Source organism: Cyprinodon variegatus, unplaced genomic scaffold (assembly GCF_000732505.1).
Source record: "Cyprinodon variegatus isolate N-32 unplaced genomic scaffold, C_variegatus-1.0 Scaffold350, whole genome shotgun sequence".
Classification (NCBI taxonomy): domain Eukaryota; kingdom Metazoa; phylum Chordata; class Actinopteri; order Cyprinodontiformes; family Cyprinodontidae; genus Cyprinodon; species Cyprinodon variegatus.
In genome coordinates, this window is record NW_015150803.1 from 609,805 (window position 1) to 632,047 (window position 22,243).

General features: G+C 40.0%; 1 protein-coding gene across 5 annotated transcripts in view; it reads right to left on the minus strand.

The window, feature by feature from the left end:
• ncor1 (nuclear receptor corepressor 1) overlaps nucleotides 1–22,243 on the minus strand; it is a 77,513-nt gene that overhangs the window by 26,234 nt on the left and 29,036 nt on the right. For all 5 annotated transcript variants that reach the window (XM_015385853.1, XM_015385852.1, XM_015385850.1 and 2 more), the window contains 8 exons: nucleotides 13,255–13,385; nucleotides 10,885–11,177; nucleotides 9,268–9,333; nucleotides 5,164–5,300; nucleotides 4,973–5,066; nucleotides 2,089–2,542; nucleotides 1,882–2,002; nucleotides 1,554–1,731 (listed from right to left, as the gene is read on the minus strand). In XM_015385853.1, the coding sequence (XP_015241339.1) occupies nucleotides 1,554–1,731; nucleotides 1,882–2,002; nucleotides 2,089–2,542; nucleotides 4,973–5,066; nucleotides 5,164–5,300; nucleotides 9,268–9,333; nucleotides 10,885–11,177; nucleotides 13,255–13,385 (1,474 nt within the window). The remainder of the gene's footprint in view (nucleotides 1–1,553; nucleotides 1,732–1,881; nucleotides 2,003–2,088; nucleotides 2,543–4,972; nucleotides 5,067–5,163; nucleotides 5,301–9,267; nucleotides 9,334–10,884; nucleotides 11,178–13,254; nucleotides 13,386–22,243) is intronic.

Genomic DNA, 22,243 nt, shown 5'->3' on the forward strand with positions numbered 1-22,243 from the left:
GTCAGCAGCATCACCAACACTGGCTGGTAGATTCAAGTAATATTCATATTAAAGTGAGATATAGGCAATACCCACTTAAAATAACCTACTGAGTAAAGTCATGCTGCTAACAGAGTCGACCATGAGGTAACAGAGTCCAGGAGAAAAGGGAACAGCTGTCAGAAGGACTATTTCCACCAGAGGCAGGAATGAGTGGACCCAGTGAGGATATGGGCTTATTTCACCTCTAAGCATATTTTAAGAGAAGGACACAGGAGTCAGGCTATAGGTCTTGCTCTTGAAAGTCTTTAGTAGAGCCCCTTTCACACTGGCCAAACACCTGTTTAAAACCGGGAACAATCAGCTCCTAAGTGGCATGGGAACAGCTCACTGACCCCAGTCGACCTGCGTCAAATGACTTGGCATCAATCTGCATACAGAGGAAACATCAGACCCAGGCCGACCTGCTAGTTTACGAGCGCCACATGCGGACATCAACACAGTGCCAGTCGCGTCTGATCCAACAAGATGAAAGAACTCAGCTTACATTTCATAAACATGGTGGAGCACTGGTAAGAGGGATTAGGAGGGACGAAATAATTAGTATAAATAATAAAAGTAAAGCACACTTACTACGCTGTGGCTCCCTTCCATGTTTCTCTCCATTGTTTACTTTCCTGATTTCTGTCGTACTGGTGACATCATCAAAGCTAACCCAGCATAATGGCATCATCAGATACGCAGCTGTGGGGAACAGAAGCCATGCAGCTTTCCAGCTAGGAGTTAGACCCAGGTTTTTTGCATGTGGGAAGGGAGCCAAACGCTGTTTGTTAGCCGGTTTACTCGTGTTTTAAAAACCTGCCTCATTCTGCTAATTTCTGTGGGAAAGAGGCTTTAGAGTCTGGCTGAGCAGAGCTTTCCAGCTGCTGAAATCAGCATCATGTCAGGTACACAGATATAAAGACTGAGTAAAACTAATGAAGATTAAGGCAGAAAACTGATGCTGACCTATAGTGGACAAACCTGTGTAAACAACCCCCCCCCCCCCCCCGCACCCCGGACACATATCTGCTAAAAAGTCTGCTCCATCAGCAGCTCGCCAACTGCTCTGCTCCTCACAGCACTTTGGCTTCAGGGTGCTAAAAGCTTTTCCGACTCAAATATACGACGTTGCAGCTCCTTCACACTCCGAATCCAAACGATGTCAGACCACCCAGGAGAACAAAGCATTCGGCGCTCTAAACAACGCAGCTTTCACCTAAAGTCACATTATGAGGATCATCAGAGAAGACTTCATCTCATTTTAACTGAAAAATGCACAAAACCCACAAAATCCTCTGATGGACACCTACTGCCAAATTTTCATGCTCTATCATACTTAATTTGCATAATTCTCAGTCCAGCATTTCATTTAAATTTACAAAATCTAACAATAAAAGTCATGAAATAAATTTAGAAGAATTTTTTCTACAGAATTCAGTCTTCAAATAATGGATCTGCAATACAGATCAATGGAATAGCAAATAAAGTGTGCAAATAAAACAGCCCTCTATGAGGATCAGCAGTTGTCGTACCGTCTCTGTCCAGCACATTAGGGCTGCGGGTCCGGAAGGCAGGTCTACGTTCCAGGTCTCCCTGCTCCTGCCGCTGCTTCTCCTCCTGATGTGCAGAGTCATGCACTGCTTTGATCTGGTGCTGCAGCATGGCTAAACCACTGATGGGTATGCCGCCTGGGCCATAAGGACCAGGTACCTGGATGAATACAGATGGAAAAAATAAACTCTGGAAGCCAAACATTAAGAAAAGTGTACAGAAACAGATGAATGTAGAGTCAATAAACTTGAATATTTGTTTGTATAAACTGATAAAGCAGCCTTCCAAATAAAGAGAGCTAAGACCAACCATGGATGGGATGGAGGCTGCCCTGTGCTGCATCTGCTGGATGCTGAGCTGGGCTTGCTTAGGAGACGACACCAGCACCGACCCTTGGGGGCTTATCAACGGTTTTTCCATGGGGTACATTCTGCAGAGATGGCCAAACAATGTATAAATTCTGATTTTAAACAAAATAGATTATATGTGGAGTAAAAATATGCTTTGGAGACTCACCTCTGCCTATCAGGCTCAGCTTCCACATCCTCATCAGCACTGCAGGTGGCACTTGAGTCGTTGTCAGAGTGGAGCTCTCTTTGCCTTTCACCAGGATCTCCCTTTTCCCCTTTCTCCTTGACTTCGGGTTCCACCTTGACTTGAACCTCTCCAGTCTTCAGGTCCACATCCTGGGGTTCGGTTTTGGGATGAACGGGGCCAGAAAGAGGAAAAGAGGGAAGCTTGACTTTTTCTTCCTGAGATCCGCTCTCCCTCTCTGGGCTCTTCTCTTCTTTGACACGAAGCTCCCCGTATGAAGACTCTGCAGGTTTTCCTGTGCTGGCCTGGCTTTTTTCCTGGCCGGTGCAAGGAGCTTCCCCTGTGCTGCTCTCTGGTCTCTTTGCGTCCACAGGTTTTGAGGAATCTGCCTGGGACGGCGAAGGTGCACTTTCTGTATCAGAGCTGTTTTCACCACCTGGGGAGGAATCAGGAGATTAACCTCAAAGGTATATTTCACATTTTAAAAACCACCTGTCAATGTATAAAGTCAGATTTACTTCATCCTGACTGAATTCTAGCACAATATTGCCTCCATTGTTCTTAGAATGTCGTATGATGAGAACACGCTGCAATTATGGGCCAGAAAAATGGATTTAAATGTTTGGTCTTGAGCTGTACTGCGAAGCAGGTTGTAAGATGACTAGAGATACCGTCTAACAGTTTCTGATATTTAGAATAAGGATCAGCATGATAGCTGCCACAACCTGTGTCTAATGACCATCCAATAGGAATGCAGCTGCTGCTGCACCACAATAAGATCAGAAAGAGAAGATAAATGTAAGCTGATCCATTTGCAAGATTTTTTTATGATCCACAGAAGAGAAGCATGTAAAAAACCAGCAGAACATCACATATCAATTGAAAGTCAAAGCAGTAAGAAATGAGCACCCTAATAAATATAAAATTTCCACAATGGCCTTGTTGAACCATAGACATGAAAGAAATATAGGTTTGTTAATTTGTTAATATGTAGTGTAAACAAAAGCAACCATTTTTTAACAAAGAACTGCAAGAATTTAAAGGTACAATGGATGGTTTTCTCTAATGTTTGAAAGGACCCACCCTCTCCACTTAAAAAAAAAAATAAAAATGCACATCCACAACCCTGTCTCCCAAAAGGGTACGCTTATTAAACGCGTGTGAGAGCATGCACAAGCTCATTTCTCCTGGTGCACGCTCTGTTTGCAATTTTTCCACTTTTTCCTCCTACAACCCTCGGCCATTTTCCCCCATGGGGTGGGGGATGTCCTTTGTCTTGAATTACTTCTTAATCCATTAGTAGCGAACTTCGATACGCTGAATAATTATGGACTTTTTATTCAAACTTTTTCTTTTATTTGTTAAAGGACTTCGGAATGTAATTAAACATATTCATCATATATACCCTTTTAATTTATAATTGAACAATTTATCTTTGAAATTATTCGATTGTGGTGATTCTTCAGGAAGATTCAAACATCTAGGCTGATGCTATATTGCCCATAGAGGTGAGATATTGAACAGATTATTTTGATCTCAGTCTAACTGATCACAGATATGATCTTCTGATATTTTGGCACTGATTTTTTTTTTTTTTTTTTTAAGCCAAAATAGCTTTTTCTTTTTTCTGTTAACATGATGTATATGACAATGATAATTAATGTTGCACAGATCTTAATTTGAACAAAAATGAAACATCTATTTAAAAAAAAAAAAAAAAAAAAAAAACATGAACAATTTTTGCTCTCTGCTAAAAAAAAAAAAAAAAGATTTGATACTGGAAAAAAAAAGTTTTAAACAACAGAAATATCTTTAAGGCATACTTGACCTTTTTTTTTTCAGTTTTAAGGACATTGTTCAGATTAAAATATTTTCTTTCACGTTTGCCAATTAACTTATTTTTATTTTTTTTACCTTCAGTTTAAAAAAACTAATTTTTATTTTTACCAAAAGCTTCAAACTTTTGAATTGGACAAAAAGGATAGAAATTGAACTTTATTAATCTCAATCTTGTGTAATGGAGAAACTAACTCTCAGAATTTAACTCAACCCCTTTGGGAAGCAGTGGGCTGCCACTGTGCAGCACCCGGGGAGCAGCCGGCTGGGATCGAACCAATTCCTTGCAACCTCCTCAGAGCAAAAGCGCACTAAGCCAACACTCCCTCCCTGCATTTAGCATGCATTTATCCATACTGATAGAAGAAAAACATAACGGTAGTAGACAGTAATTGTAAAATATGCACACAACAAATCTGACACCATATCAAAGATTATTTACTTTAAATGTGCGTTGCACAGTATGATATAAAATAGTCTTTGAATAGTCCCTATAAGACTGCTAAAACTGCACAGTGTAGGAGGGTCATTAGAATAATGATTTTTGTTTGCGATACACAGCAGGTCAAAAAGTCTAAAGCAGCTGGTCTTCGTTCAATAAACTACAATCTTTTGAAGAAAAGGCCTGTTGAAGCTTGTTTCCATAGCAATATCAGTAGATACACTAAAAGCGCAGCATAAAAGTTAGTTATGCACCTTAAGATGACTTCTTAATGTATTCAAGTCCGCTTTTAAAGTCCTGCATCTGTTTAGAACGACAAGCTTCTAAAGTTAGAACTGTGCTCGTCACGAACTCTTTGACCTGTTATCTGACATTCTTTTCACAGACTGTGCTCAAGCTGTGCAACCCTTAAACGGGGACAAGAGATGCAGCCAAAACCAAACGTGTCGCAGATGTGCATTTCCAACTCCCCCTCACTGCCCTTGGACTTGGACCTCTGATAAACAGGAAGGAAAGAGTGTGGGAACATGAAAGATTGTGTGAACATGTGAGAAAGAGCACATGCTCCCCATCCTTCATCCGCCTAACCTTCACTGTCATCTGCATTGTCCTCGTCATCGTCAGGTGATGCTGTGGCTTGGCCTTCCCCTTGAGACGTATCGGCACGAGCTCTGCGAGTATCCTGGGAAACGGACAGAGATTACTGCTTTGCAGACACGTGCCGCACGTTACGGCGACGGCACAGACCTTGAGAGGAACCAGAACGTCTTGGAGTTTACCTTCTTATGCTGCTGCAGCAGGTTGTCCAGGTTATGACGTCTTTTGTAATTGAAATAGAAGTTCTTGCACTGTGCCTCGCTTTTGGTGCCCACCATTTTGGCAATGGCTGTCCAGTTCCTGCCATGTTCAACGAGCCCTGGCACAGAAAGCACAGTTCAGCATCATTTCCAGTGTTTTTTATTGTCATACACTGTCACAAGTACATAGCAATGAAATTAACTCTCTGCATTTAACCCATAAGTGGGAGTGGACTGCTATTGTGTGATGTCCGGGGAGCAGTGCGGGGGTTAAAGGTCTTTGCTCAGGGACCAAGAGTGGCAATCCGTGGGAGTTGGGCTTGAACTCAGAACCTCAGGATTCAAAGCACCCTAACCCTAACCACTAGGTCACTCCCCCAAAGCAGGCATTAGAGTAAAGGGTCTTTCAGCTCATTCACCCCGGCTGGAATACGAACTCAGGTTTACTGTTTGCAGGACGGATGGCTTACACTTGAGCTAGCAAACTTTACACTTGTCCAATACGGTGCAGATTATACTGCTTTACGTAGGATCGACTCATTTGGATATCAACTACTAATATTAATCCAAATTATACGTGATTTCATTACTCATTTTGATGTATGGAATGCTAGAAAATGTTTAATCAGGTGATTTTATCAAACAGAGAACAATATTAGGTAAAAATAATGACCACTTACTACTAAGCAATGGGTTATTAAACTTGAAAAAGAAGCGGATTAAAGTGGAATGTTTTAATCAGCTTTATTGATATCAGGGGATTAAGAGGAAAGCTCATATATGGCTAATATCAGACCATTTTCCAATGTCAGAATCGGATAGGGACTAGTTGGAAAGACCTGAAATTATTAGTGATGATCTGATCTGTTCCATATAGTTTAATAACCGTCCTCATCGAGGCATTTTTTATGGGAGTGTGTCAGATTAAACTGACCTCCTAATGCATGTTAGCCGACTGTATGTGGTTTTATGTCAGCCCCATAACTAGCAGGGTTTGTAGTTAAAAACTGTCAGTTTTTAACTACAAACTGTCAGTTGCCGTGCTTCCATTAAGTTTCATGTAAATTTTAAGAGAACATTAGAAAATAAAATGTGAATTAACTGGGTTTCCAGGTATTGGAGTAGGTTACTGGGGGATGCAAACAGCAAAGTCATCATATGTTTAGGTTAAGCTTTGCTGTAATAAAAAAACAAGTAGAACCCAGAACAAAGATCAGTGATGGACTGAGGTTTTAATGAAGGAGTTCCAGTCAGGTATGAAATGCTTTTCTAATGCTGTATTCATGACGGCTGATCATCAGGTGAGATAAAGGTTTGATAAAACAGAAATTATTTAACAGATGAGTTAATGAATCTAAATGTGTAAATAAAAAAAATGTGATTTTTATACTCTTTTGATGTTTGTTGACTTTTTCGAAGAGTTTAAAGAGGTTTTTGCTAAATTTAATAAGTTAATTTGACTATTGCCGTAGCTATCAAGCTCTTCTAATGTGATACTTGAAAATATGCATAAAACAGTTGATGGAAAACAGCCTAATTAAAAAAGAAAAAATGAGAGGGAATTAATGTATCAAGGCTTATTTTAACTTTAGATCATTACAGGGATAGAGAGAGATCACTGCTTGCTTCAGCTCCCTGTCGGTTTGCTATGTGGCTGTCTTTGGACGCCTCCTGGACGCTTAGGGGACTTTAGGCATAAGATGTATAGAGAGCAGCTAAATTGCAAAACATTCTAAGTAAATCAGCTAAGCCTTTTTTTCTCTGCAACTTATCTGTACAAGCAACTAACTATAAAGGATTACCTCAATATCAACAAGTCGTATATAATTAAAACATGCTAGTGTTAGCCAAGCACTTTGGCAAGTCACAGATTTCACTGAGGAATCTAGATCTATATGTGCGTTGTTAAACTTCAGAAACAAGGCTTTACTGATCAAATATATTATTGTATTTTACTGCATTTCTTGGGCATCTATTTATTAAAGCACAGGCATTGGTTAGATTTAAAAGGGTACCAGACAGGGAGCCTGCTAAGACGAATCTTTAATCAGTCAGAACGGCATCAGGGTTAAGATTTTTCGGATCTGGATATTACTGTACAACATGACATTTCATCTAAATGGAACAGCAGCTATCTCAGATGTACTGTCACGGCAAATCTCTAAAGGTCAAAGCACCGAAAATAAATATCTAAGCTCTTTTATTATGTCAGCCTTGCTGCTTTTGTAAACTGTGCGCTCAGCCATGGTCCATTAGAGAGAAATGGAAAAACCACCAATTAGCTTCGAGTTGACCAAACTGTAGAAAACTGCTCAGCAAGCTGCAGTGAACTTGGCAGACAGCCATTGACCTTTGACATTAGGGTGTCTCTGTTTGATATCCTGTAACCCACGTTGACTTTCTCCCCCCCCACCGGCCCTACTTAAATCAAGGATGCTGGCAGCTTACCAAATGATCACAAAACGCCAGAACTGTTACTGTTAAATGGTGGAATAAAGGGATTGTTGAAAGACTAATGTCTTATTTCATTTATATCAGCCAAAAACACTCGTCCCACAGGATTATTAGCGATTACCAGCAGTATAACAAACACAAATAAAGTTATATCAAAGCATTTTAATGGGGTTTGCATCAGCTAACATTGAAATATTTAAGGATTTATTTCCAAAATTCCTGCATAGCTAAATGTTGCCGTTTCTGTTAACAAGGCAGCTTTCCTCATTTTCAAGGACCATAACTTCACAACTGGTTGCTCAGCTTTATTGCAAACAATCACAATTTCCAACAATCATATAAGCCATTGTCAAAAAAAACATTTGATAAAAACTGTCTTTATAGACATGAACAACACAGAGCAATCATCTTCAGGGATAATTTTCTAATCTAATATATATATAAAAGGTGTGAAACTCTTTTGCCACAATAAAAATAAAGGAACATGTTTTTAAGTCCAATACAGTATCTATTTTTTATATTAAAATAAAAGTCCTATGACTTCCTGACATATTTTGGATTGATTTTCTTTTGTTAAAAAAAAAAAAAAAGCAAGCAACGACTGGGTCCCTCTTTTTTGGAAAACACAATGGGTCCCGCCCCCTGCAGCAAAAGTCACTGGATATTTCTGATCCTGTTTATATAAAATTAAAATTAAAGTATAAAAGGATTTAATAAAGGATGAATCATTTGTGTAATGCTTCATATAATCTATCTGTAAAAGTCCTGCCATAAAAGAAAAAAAACGCATGTGCTGACCTGCTAAATATGTACTGTTCCTGAACTGTGGTTGGTGTCCACATAAAACTCATCCAGGAGCCATGAATGGCCCATGAGCCACACTTTGAGTGTACCACCAAACACACAGAACAAAACAAAAAAAACTCCCAGTTTGTTGATTTCAGTGTTTTCACCCTGCATTCCTACACTTTATTCGGATGAACATGTTTTATGACCAAGGAAAGAAACTCCACACCGTGTTGGCCTGAGCAAAAATGTGTTGAGGCTTAAAAAGCGTTTTTGAACCAGGTCTTGTCATATGACTGGCCTCTCTCTGCTACGCTAATCCAGTAGACAGATTTTTGTAGAGGAAAACTTTGTATCAAGCCAAGATTTATTCACTCCTAGTCTAAAAGCTACCAAGACTCAGGAATCTGCTCTAAGAGGCTGGACCAAGACATAAAGTGTGAGACATTGTCATGAAATGTGCTTAAAAATCATCAAAGCAAACATTAAATATCCAATAAAGGAAGGTATTTGCAGGGTAAAAGTAACTCTCAGCTGATCTAAATGTAATACACTGTTGCTTCTTGAATGATTGATCACTTCTGAGAAGAAAGCAAAGCAGAAAAGCTGAGGAGGAAAAGAAATCCTGATGGATTTTATACGTCTTAAAATAAAGTGCAAGGAGTTCTCTTTCTGTGCAAATTGATGTATTCACTCATGCTTGAGTGCAAGCAACAAAACAGATAGGGTGATGAAATATATATTATTCATGAACAAAACTGGCTTTGCATGACCAGAAACTGGAGAAGAGTTGCTGCAGAAAGAGACAGAAAAACAAAAGAAGTGGAGAAATGAATCAAACGCTACCTTTTTTGGCGACTTCCATCTCCTCCTCGGTCCAGCGAGAAGTTTCTCCGGTTTCACCAGCGCCAGCTAAATCACAAAAGGAGGAGAGGCAGCTCCATTAGCACTCACAGCGAGAAAAGAGGGAAAAGAAAGGGGAAAAAAAGACAGTAAATAAAAGAGAGAGGGAGAAAAGCAGAGAGAGAGAGGCCCTTTCTTCAGCCGCCTTCTTCTCATGGCCACTAATCTAATAATCTGTTTACATTCAGGGCTGCTGAGACCTGCTCCCTCACTTACTCGCCTGCTTTCACCCTCCCACTGCGTTTCTCTCTCTCCTCCTCTCTGATCCAGGAGGGGAGGGCTCCTGGTCAGCTGACGCGGCGTCAGACGCTGGAGGAACCGAGCTCTGCTGGCCTTCCTCTCTGGGAAATGGCCTTGGATGGAGACAAATGGGCAAATAGAGCCTCCAGGACCCAAACCCTCCCACCACTTGGACTATGACGCTGGGTGTTTGACACAAACACAAGACACACACTCCTCCTTTCCTCTCCTTGGCTGCACAGTTCACCACCCCCCTCGGAGCAAAATTCACAGAAGTGAACAGTGAGAGAGGAGAGGGGCAAATGAACTCTAGCCTGCTCTCTTCTACAGCGCCCACTGACACTGCGTAAACATTTGGACTGATGCAGCTGCAGATCTGCCCTTTAATTAAAGAGGGGGTTAACAGCCGGACCAGCCACCCACCTTGTGTGACTGATATTCCCTAATATGTAAGGAGAGTAACTGATATGTGCAACATCGTGGCAGACCACCTAGAAGTTGACATTAACCCACATTAACAATCATTCAACCCCCATTGTATCGGCTTGTTGAACTTGCCTGGCACGCCTTCAACTAGGCAACACTGACCCACAGCCACACTTTAAAACTGGGCCAGCTCACTTCTAAGAAGCACAATAGGTTACGACAGAGCAAGCAAATACAGTCCTCCAGAGCATATTTATGTCCCTGAAATGTGTTTCCTGAAGAACAAATCAATGAACACTGGCATCGGTTCTGAGTCAGCTCCCCTAGAGGCAATACTCAGTATTGCATCTACAGCTGAAAGGCTTTATGAATCCCATACCAGAGTTATTCATCTGCAGAATGAAGATTTCACCCATTTTTCTTTGCAAAAGAGCAACAAACAAACGTTGAAAATGTTCCTTGATTCTCGTTTCAGTCTAGGTCTGGACTTTGACTAGGCCATTCTTTCAGCCAAATCTGTCCACTGCATCCCACTTGAACACACCCTCTATTCTCAAAGCCTCCTCTAACTTTTTTCCTCCATTTATTGTTCCAACAACTCTGACCATTTCCACTGTGCATATTTAAAAGAGCATTTTAACACCTCAATGCACATGTTTCAGCATATAGATGCAGGGCAAGGGAGATAGATTTGCACGTCAGCCTAAAAGGTTTTTATTTTTTGGTCATACCAGATAAGAGCATTTTCTTGGAATCAGAGCCGCTCAACTAAAATCTGCAATATTCTAACAAATCTGGCAAAATAAACCATTTTTACTGATTTCATCCAGACAGCAGCTGAAGCAAGAACCACAAAGAAACTTTTGATTTCTGAGCAAAGGGAAAATTTTTCACCTTTATTAGAATCTGCTGCAACCGGAGTGAGGGATTTTGCAGGCTCCTTCAAGGCTTTCTGTGCCTGATCAGATTTAGGGAGCTGTGGAGGATCTGGCAAGGCAGGCTCAGAGGCAGGAGGAGGCGTGTCCTCGGCTGCGACGGACGCAGCCTCATTGGCCATGGAGCGTGTGGTGATCCTTCTATTGCGGCGGCCCTGGCTGTTGGCAGTCTTCCTGCCACGCGGCGTGTTTTGCTCCTTTCCGTCCTCGTCCTCCCCACCGTCACACTTGTCTTTGTCCTTGCCAATCTCCCTGTGGTTTTTGGAAAGGGGGGGAAAACACAGCTTTTAGCTGCTGCAGCAGCAAATATCTATTCCCTCATGACGCAGCAATAAAAGGCCTTTCTAGGAATCGGCTTTTTTCACAACTGACCGAATACAAGAAAAGCATATAAAACCTGTCAATATCCAACTCGAATGGACATGTTAAACTTTCAGAAATCTTTGGTTTTGTTGGCTGAAATTATACAGGATGCATAAGGCTAATGTCGGGTTGCTTTTACTTTCAGGCAACCAATTAAACTGAGAATTTTCTTTCTTTTAAATAAAAGCTTTTCTTTTTTACGTTGGACAGGTTAAGACTCCTAAAAAGTAATTTAAAACCAGAACTTGTTGAAGGGAGCTGTCAAGTTTTTTTATTAAAGAAAACCGAAGATTAATGAATAGATGGGGTGCTGGAGTATCCCTTCACAAAAAAAAAAAGAAACATACAGATCTTTAGGCACAAATGTTAGGAATTTTTTTTTATGTTTCTTAAGGTGGTTTTTAACTTTTTAAAAGAAAACAGCAAATATGAAATGGAAACAGATTGGTAGAATAAGTTCAGACGTAGAGAACTTTTACGGCATCTGACTGATCAGCTGTTTCCAATAAAGTAGAGCTGACCTGATAAACTACAAGTTGCCAGACATTCATTAAGCCTTGATCCATTACTAATCAGTGGTTCATGCTAGTTTGGAACTCAGCTTCCTATTTATTACAGCCAAACGTAGCATCATTGTATGATGGAAAAACGTTATATGATAAAACATGTCTAACAATTTCTTTTTTTTAACCTTTTTAAATTTTGTTCTAAATTCACATGACATTCAGAAGGAAATGCTTCTAATTTAACTCTTTTCAGCTTTCAAACATTAAACACCTGTACTGATTTTGAGACGTGCTAGGCAGAAGAAAAGCAGAGCATTACCTATACAAGTGATGTATGGTTGGTGACAAAAATCAACAATTTTCAGCTGGTTTGCAGCTGAGTGGAGCGCAGCAGGACACGGCCTAAACTATCACAGAAACAGTTTCACGATCACAGAAACACTGAGATCAGAAATCGTCCACTAATCTATAACTGCTGCATCTCCAGTTTCACCAGTTATCCCTTGTTAAATGCTTGTCCACAGACCAGTCTGCCTCTGGACATTTAAATTGGGTAAGTGAATTGGTCCAGAACATCAAAGTGATTCAAAGTAAACTACAGAGAACCAACTCTGGGTGTTTTTATGTCAGAATAGCCAGAACACATTTTTGACTTAAAAAAATTTATTGTCATTATTTCTACATAGTTGAAATTTCATTTGTTATTTTCTCTTCAAGCTAAAAATTCACATTACTATTTTAAAGTGATTACATTTTTAATACTTATTTTTCAGTTTAATTTTTGACTGTTAAAAAAATCTGCATATAAAAAAATTCAACCTTTCAAAATTCAAACTCAATATTTTCAGCCTCCTGAGATTCAACTGGCTCTATTTCACTGTCTTAAATTCAGCGTCTAAATTCAGTGTAAAAAGGGAAGGGGTTACTTCAGGTCACAGACGTTAGCAATGGATTGTGGCGTCCAACACCCAGCCAATCCCGTTACGTTTTCTTAGTCACATGACGTGACGCTTGTGGCGCTCATACTGAAGGAAAACCAACATGACGGAGCCGGTCATGCAAGCTAACCCTAACTCAACGGTGAGTTTATTACTTTCATTTTTACGGTAGCATAGTTGTTATTCATTTCACATTATTTAATTGCTGTGCATATAAATGATTATTTTAAGTTGACCACTTGCTAATTTTTTCAAGCTTTTAAAGCTCTTATAGCTAACTTGTGAGTAATATTAGCTAACTGGTAGATAAAATCAACTCTGAAAGCTAAAGGAAAGCTATTAACAACTGTTTAGCTGCAGTCACTCCAGTTATTGGCCTTGTCTGTACAGCTATCTCTCTTGTTGTCCAGAAAGTAACACCATGACGTCTACCTAATATGTCTTGTTTTTCAGGAGCAACGGATGAAAAAGGCTAATGACAGACAGAGGGAAGCTTTAACCATGCCATCAGGCAAAACTCACCTAGAATCCTCCTTTTCATCTTTCTCTTCCTCGTCCTTCTTTTCCTCCTCCTCTTTTTTCTCAGACTTCTCCGCTTTGTCCTCTTCGTTCTTGTCTTCTGTCTTTTCTTCTTGTGAAGGACGTGTTATTTGCTGCAGGGGGGAAAAAAACCAAAAAACATTTAAAAACGGATTCAGGTAAAAAAAAAGGTGGACTTCAAAAATTATCTGATGTTTTTCACTTTGTAAATACATCTTTAGAAGCCCTCAAATCTTATCTTTTTATGCAATGGAGCAGAGAACTTCAGAGATAAGGAAACAATTGTCCTTTTAGTTTAGTTTTAATTTAAATTATTAAAGATGGGGGAAATCATGTATGAGTTGCTTTTTATATCAAAGTGTTTGTGATGATTTTCAGCTTTAATGTCACTGTTTTAGAAGCATATAGAACCAGAATATACCTCTAAAGAGGTTTGCCAGAAATCAGAGATTTTCTATTTGCTCAAAAATATAACACGGTCATAATTTCTCTCAATTTTAAAATTAATATACTCTGACAATAACAAATGGCCTTATGTCAAACAGAATAAGCACCCCAGTGTTACTCCTTAGTTTAACCAGCTAATATGTAATATGGGGTAAAAGGGAACGACATTTATGAATTTTAACAACTGGGCTGATGGCGTGATGGAGGACAGAGCAGCATTCCTGATAATCAGTGCAGGCGCGGTACGCCACAGAATGCTTCCTCCTGACTGTTCCATGAAAGTGCGGCGCTGGAACAAGTCTGGCTATGCCAAGCCAAACATCCCATGCTGGTACCAGATGGGGCTGAGGAATGTGCTTCACTCAACGGTTCGGGCAGAAAGATATGAAGTGAGGTAAAGACAAGACAGATAGGGGTACTTCTTTTCTGGAAGAGGAACAAAAGTGGAAGAAAAAAAAAACAGCTAAAACATGATTATACATGAGGAAGGTCCAAATGAACTCATCAGCATTAGCTTCAAAGCAGCAACATTTTTTATTTCATTGACTGGAATCAGACTGATTCTGACCGTTAAAGCTATTCACAGACTAAAGCAAAATTTTATCTGTTCTACGACTGATGAACTTTTGACGAACACAACATTAGCGCTACTAGGTCATGAAAAAACAATGTTTTTTAGTTGTTGCTGCTGCCAAGCTTAGAATTAAATAATTTTAGAAACAGCAATACTTTTGAAAATGAAAGGATTTTCAAAGATGAAAGAAACAATTAAAAAACTAAAAACATGATTGAGAAGGCAAGAGAGAGCACGACTTTTTAAAGATAACAGAAAGGCTGGACTTTTTTTTGTCCAATCTTCCCCTCCGAGACATCCTGCCAAATGTATTTTGGTTAGAATGATCGGGACCACTCCGATTGTAAATCATGGAAGTCAGAAATGCTGGATTGTGTAGGCGCTGATACCCTGTCATGTGTGTGTGGTTAAAATCTGAAATGCTGCAGCTCAACATGGTGCATGAACCAATCAGATAAGCTGATTGGAAGAATTTCACAACAGCCAAGCTGTTATTGCTCCTCCTGCAGAGCCGTCAGCATAAATCCAGAAAAATAATATATGTAAATGATCACTGCACTAAAATATTTGAAATGTGGTGAAAAAGTTCTAAAATTAATATCTTCAGGAACTCAAAATGTCAAAATTTTGGGGTGAAAAATATTAAATTATACTATCAGGTACTTGCTGTTTAAAAGCTCTATAGTCCCTTCCAGCAGCTATGAACAGTGGCAGGAAATCCCAGTGATTGGCCAGACTTAAGTTTGTCTAATGCTTGACGCGTCTGTGAGGTGCAAAATGCATACATACATTTTACTTAATGCATACATTAAGTAAAATTTAGCTTCCAAGGCCCTCAGCGCCGCCTCCGTGCTGACAAAATTTCGGCACCATGGACCAATGAAAATGTGTTATTACGTGGACAGATCCATGCCGAAAATATCGTGAGCGAGCAGCAACTCCTGCTAGCGAGGGTTTGCAAATGTAGACACCTGGAGACATCCTGTGTTTTAACACATAAACATCACCACTATCAACACATTGTGGAAAGAAATTGCTGTGGCTATCCAACAACAAGAAGAGACTTTGATAAAGTTGTAAACGGCTGTTTTCTACTTCCTCTTGTAGTGTGATGGTGTCAATTCGAGGTTTGTGGGGAATAATGTAGAAGAGACTCTACTCCGAGGTTTTCCCAGAAGATCAAGCTCCTCACCTTATATCTAAGGGAGTGTCCAGGCCCCCTTAATTCAAAAAGCTCATTTCAGTCGATTGTATTTGGGATCTCATTCTTTTAGTAATGATCCAGAATTAAAGACCATAGGTGAGGGTTGGAACGTAGACTGACCTGTAAATCAAGAGCTTTGCCTAATGGCTCATCACTCTCTTCACCCAAACAGACTGATGCAGGACCCCCATTTTCGCGGCAGATGCGGTGATTAGTCTATCGATCTCACGTTCCACCTTTCCCTAACTCATGAACAGAATCCCAAGATGCTTAAACTCCTCCACTTGAGGCAGGAATGGTTGTCCAGCATGAAGGATGCGAGCCAGCAACTTTTGGTTGAGAACCAAGCATGGAGGAGCTGATCTTCATCCTGCCTGCTTCGCACTAGCCTACAAACCACCCCAGCGCACGCAGTAGGTCTTGGCAAGAGGGAGCCAGCAGAGCCACAAAAAGCAGGGATGAAATCCGCTGGTCCCAAAGCCAGACCCCCTCCGGCCCTTGGCTGCGCCTAGAAATCATGTAGGACCGCTATGACTGACCGTTACATAAAGAAATGTTCTGCTCCTAAAATCACTTATGCAATGTACTAAGCTGAGCAGACACAGCATTGACCCACTACCTTCTGTTAATGTAATCGCCTCTTCCATTTTTTCCATGTTATAAATATATTACTAGATCCAGCCTAGTCAGACAGTCGTTGCATAATGTAAAGGAAAAGCTTGGGGCTGCTCAGTGAACCATGGAGGTTAAAATGTTGCTATATTAAAAAAAGAATAGTGCACGTCTGATGGTGGTGCATCTTAGAGTAAAATATGTAGACTTGAGCTTCCTCCTTATGCAGTAAACTCTTCAGAGACTTAGTTATAATTTATTAAATCAAACACAAAGCAGTAACAGTAGTTTATGTGAGGGGGTTTTCAGAAATTGACTGCATGCACATCTGCAGCAGCCTCTCTTTTACAGAAGGCCAGGTTTATTTTTAGCTCCATTCGCTAAGACGATGTCTGGCAAGCAGAGGGGGCGGAGGGGGAGCACATGGAATGTGGTGTGCTTAGGGTCCCAACGATAACCTGGAGGGTTGGTTGGTCACCAAATAAAAGTCGACTGGTGGACAGATGTTACAACCAACCGAAGAGCTGGCCATTTATTAGTTAATTTATTGGAAGGGTTTTAAGGCATTTCTGATGTATGTTCATCAGAGGTGTCAAGTAACAAAGTACAAATACTTTGTTACTTTAGTTTACTGGAGAAATAATTTTTTAGACAACCTTTACTTCTAGTCCTTACTTTATTGCAGTTATCTCTACTTTCTACTCCTTATATTTTAAAATAGAGATAGTTGAATTTAAGCTCATCTTTATTATGACCTGTTGGTATTGAAAAAAAATTAAAAACAAAAAATAATTTGTTTTATCCAGACAATTACTTTATGTGTGCTGCATTAATTAGTTGTTCACCACACATAAATCGTTTGTTAAGATGATGCAAATTTTAATTTGAAAGTGCCATTATTTATAAAACTAAGAAAATTAAGTATAAGGAAGTTACCATTCAGAATTGTAGAAAAATGTTCCTTTAATACAGGGGTCAGCAACCCACGGCTACAGAGCCACATGCAGCTCCTTAGCGTCCCCCTTACGGTTCCCTGGAGGATTTTCAAAAACTTATAAAAAATAGAAACAGATGGAGCTTTTTGTTTGTTTATTTTTATATGATGTGCATGAGGTCAAACAAACATTAATTATGTTTTCCAATTCTGCAAATTTTTTTATTATATATAAATTTAAACAACAAATCCAAACATTTCTGTCAACGAGGATTAGCGTCATAGCCTGCAGCACACCTTTCGGCACGGCGCGGTGCCAGGCAGGTGGCTGTCATAAACAAAGCGGCGGGTGTGTCTTGGACCATGGATTCCAAAGTGAGAAAAAGGAAGATGGCTGATGAGAATAGAGGATTCAAAGAAGAATGGACTGGATCATTTGCTTTCATTACCAATGCGGAAGGATTGCCTGCAATTTTGCTTTGTAATGAGAAGTTGTCAAGAAATAAAAAAAGTGTAATTTGGAAGGCATTTCCAGGAAAGGGATGCTAAATATGCAGCAGACAATCAAGTTGGAAGTGAAAGAAAAAGTGTGACTAAAGAACTTCAGGATAAATTAGAGGAAATCAAAGATAGATTTAAGAAGTACATTGCATCTCTAACTCCACTATTGCTGCTAGTTTTCCTGCAAGTATTGAAAACTGTTCACAGATCGAACAGGTAACGCTCTCATGCAGGTTAGCAAACTTTTTCCCAGTTTTTTCCCCAAATCCTCAAAATAAAAATAACACCAAGGAACGCTGGGGATGGAGGATGTGAGATTTCGGGTTTAGAGATCACTCCACTGATGGATGTTAGTTCCTGCTTGGTTCCCCATCAACTCCTCCCAACAGAAACACGTCCACCATAGAAAGATTCCTTTATCATGTTTCTATCATTTCATCAATGCAACAAAACCTAATACATACAAACCGCGCAGTGAAGAGCGGTGACCTACATGAGGTAAGAGCGTTCACTGCTCCTCCCTCTCCTTGTGCAACTATGGAATTATTTTCATTTATTTTTGTGGCTTCAGAAATATTTGTTTTTCTTTTTTTTTTTGGTCCAGTGTAGCTCATTAAACAGTTTGGGTTGCAGAACCCTGCTCTAATAGGTTAGTACAGTAAAGTCTCGGTCCTTAACATTTTTTCCTGCATTACCTTAACTTTTATACTTTAAGTAATTTTTAAATGCTATTTTTACACTTTTATTTGAGTAAAAAGCTTAATTTGAAACTCTAACTTTTATAAAAGTGTTTTTTAACAGGATTTCTACTTCTATTTGATGTTCATTCAGTTTATATACAGACAAATCTGCCTTTGAATATTCCTAAATCAAAATCATGAGTGTGATATTTTTTTTTTTAAGCCAAGAGGTCCGATCTAATTTTAAAGCTGCACCAGCTGGGTTAGGAAATACCTAGACTTGCCTCTGGGCTAGGACCACGGCACTCCCAGTACTTTTCCCGTACCGAGTTAACTAAACATCTCTGCAGAGCCTCTGCAAGGATCTCCTCCAAAACCTAAATGAGTGTCTGTGGTCCCTCTGTGTTTTTAAACAAAACAGTTGCCCTACCTGTCCTGAAATATTTTAAGAGCTTTAATGGCTGCCCTCTTTTGCTGATTCACTAGTTCTGTTTGAGTTTGGAAATGACAACGCCACAAGTCAACCTTCAACTTCCTGCCACAGCGTTGGGGCCACCAGCAAAGCCTTTCACTCTTGTTTCAAAGGATGAAGCAGCAGGAAATAGGAAAAAACAGACTTTGATACTACTTGGTGACTTCTGTCCATCCATTTTTTCCTCTATTTGGGGTGACACAGCATTCTACATTTAAGTAAATTAATGTCTTGTTCACAAGGATCATAGAAAATAAGCAAAGGGTAAACTTTTAAACAGGCTATAAAATATTTGGTCTGCCCTTTGCTGAGGTGGTCTCCCCTCAAGGCCGGCTTTGCATATGGATGAAGGTCGCTTGTGGCACAATGTTTTAAAGATGGCATCATAACTTTTACTGTAAGGTAAAAGAGGTTAAAGGACCTGTATTTTAACAAAGAAAAAGGTTAAAAATAAATAAGAAACTCTATTAAAAAATGTGGGATCTGCAGCATCTTGAGCACATTGGTCAGAAGAGTTCATCTCTGCATCAATATGTAAATAAATATATTTTAAATCCATCAGCTGCAAAACACCAACGACCTGTTATGTGACATGTAGAGCATCTTTGAGTGGGATGCACCCCATGTCTAATGAATTTTAAATGCAGAGTTTTAAATTTAGTAGTCCGGTATTTTCTGGTGTTCTTTTGCAAAATACATTACGCAAAACAAAATGGTCTTGTTTTTCACAAAATAATTTACAAAATTATAAGCCAACTGCATTACATTTAGAAAAGAGTAATTTAGATATAGCTATATAAATTAATGGAAATATTTGAAGAAGAAAAAAACAAGATACTAGAAATCATTTCTTTCTTTCAATTCAGTCCTGGTTCCCTGCAGCAAACGGAGTATTTCAGACAAAATGTTGGTTAAAAATGATTTTTGCACACACTGCATGTAATAAACATCAAGATCATAAAACTCAATACTTTAGATTGCCTAGTCATAAATGAGTAACAAAATGAGCTTCTCTGATTAACCAGAAGAAGAAAAGCTCAGCTTTGTGATCTAGGGAACTATTTGTTTATTTTATAGAAGGACCTGGAAGAACCCAATAAATCCCACAACGTGAAGACAAGGGAGGGCAAATGTATTGCCCCGGTTTGTGCCAGTCCTAATTTTTCTCCAGATGAGGCCCTTTCTATCTCAGTCTTTGTGGCGGAGGAAAGCAACTTGCCTCGAGGAGAATAAACAAAGAGTTGCAGATCTGAAGTCTAAAAAACTTGGACCGCAGTAATAGTTTTTTGCAAAAGGTGCTCAACAATGACATTTCCTCGCTGTATTCAGCAAATAAAGCCAAACAACTCTCTTGGTTGCATCTGTAATTATACAGAAGAATCGGCCTTTTGATGGTCAGTGTGAATGCAACATAACAGGTTGTTTCTTAGTTAATCAAAGGATTTGAACCGCTACTCAAACCACTGTCAAAAATAAAATAAAATAAAAAAAGAAAGACAGAGCAGTTCCACTGTTCTTGTTGATCATTTCAAAAAGTTTCTTGAATATGCCTGATGACACCATTGAGATGGCTTTATGAGGGACCTCCACTGTAGTAAACCTCCGCCGCCATCCAGCTCCAAAGGTTTTCCAGTAGAATTTAAATTACAGGACCATTTATACTTTAATGAATACCTACAACCCCTTTTAAAATAGCTGCTCTTTCAGATCATCCCTTCATTTCATGCACACGTTCGTCAAGTCTTACAGTCAACCATAAGTTCCCGAGAGAACTGCTCATCTGCAGAATCAGATGTAGCGAACACGTGGGGACGATAAGAGCCATGTATGCATTTAAAGCATTGAATGCATATGAAAGGATCACAACAGAGCTCAGACCTTCGGGGAGTTCGTTCCAGGACATCCCTCACATGCGTTACCATATTCCTCTGGTGAATGAAGCAAGTTGTAAGCTACACCCCATAGGTTCCTCAAATGCACCATCTGAAAGCATTTAAGGTCACGTCTTCTTGCAACATAAAGGACAGCAAAACGCTCCACTTTGATGTCAGGACCCAACAACAGGTAAATCATTTTACAGTGAAGACAGAGAGGATAAAAAGCTAGACCTTAAACTGTTGCAACCATTTTTTAATATCTGCTAAATCAAACATGCTGCAAGATGATATTTAATTTGCTGCATGTGGCACTGCTAATCGGCAATACGCGCTTCGGAAGGGCATCTCCAAGCAATGAAAGGAAAAGGGTGGGCAAGTCTGACTTCACTTCTATTTGTCCATCACCTGGATGGCTGTATCCTCACACCATTTCCCATAGCTGTGGTTAAGACTGCTCAGCATCTCAGCACAGTGCTCTCTCTGCAACATGGCAGCCAAAGGTGTCCTATAGAGGAGAGTGAGGGAAGCTAAATATCTCTACCCTCTTTCCAGGATCAGTTTCAGAGCTTACCATACCTTAGAGTCTACATGTCAAAGCTTGAATGATATGCTTTGCAGAATGAATGCCCCCATGTGTTAAAAGGAGGATCTGCTGAATAACTAAGTCAATAATTCATACGCATATAAACCGACCTCCAAACACACTATGGGAATAAAATAAAATGTTACCTTAAGACAAATGCAATAGCTCCAAACTAAGTCTCTACATCAGTATAAATAATCGTCGTTGAGCAGGTGGCTAATTTCATGAAAGCTTACTCTCATGTCATGGAGAACATGGGATATCTCATGGTTGGTTTGTCCCATAGTAGTTTTGGAAACCTTAAACAGTGTTGGGTCAAATTTAAATGCCACAATCTTTTCTCTCAAGATGGGTAACAGTCCAAAGGCCACAAGATAAATACACGTAGGTGACCGCAGAGGTTTGATTTGGGTAGTAAATAAAGACCCTGCCTTCACATGTCCCAGAAAACCTAGCCTAAAATAGCCGTGTTCCACTGCCTACAGGCCGAAAATAAATATCTAGGTTAGGAAACTTGCTGGACAGCCAGAACACGGCAAGACCCAGACATAGAGCCTGAAGAAACTGCTTAATTTGACCAAAAAAGTAAAGGCTTTGGGGTTAAAGTTAGTGACATACCTGCACACTCATTTGCTGGCAACAAAAGGCCCTTTCCTCTGCTCAGCGCCAGCGCTAACTCGTGTTCCAAATGGGAATTTAGCCTCCAGTGCCTCCATGGGACTGGTAGCAGTGGAGGGGCAGGACGGCACCATAGCAGAGCTCCTTAGAAGGGCTGCCGGGCCGCAGCACGGCTGCACATATTCCAGGAAAGTGTGTCATCAGGCCGCTTAAGCCGCCCAAAGAATCGTCCATCTCACATGCACGCACTAATCTATGCAGGGTCACTCAAGGTAATCCCTGCTGAGCACTCCTCTTTGATTGGCACTCACAGGAGCACAGGGAGGTTTCTGGGCCCGTCAGATGGTCGGACTGTACCAACTCAACATTTCAAGGAGGGGTGGATTTCTCCTTTTCCCACACACTCCAAAGAAGTAAAAGCAAACTAAAACTGAAGGGAAAAAAGGCAAAGAAGAAAGAGCACACAATC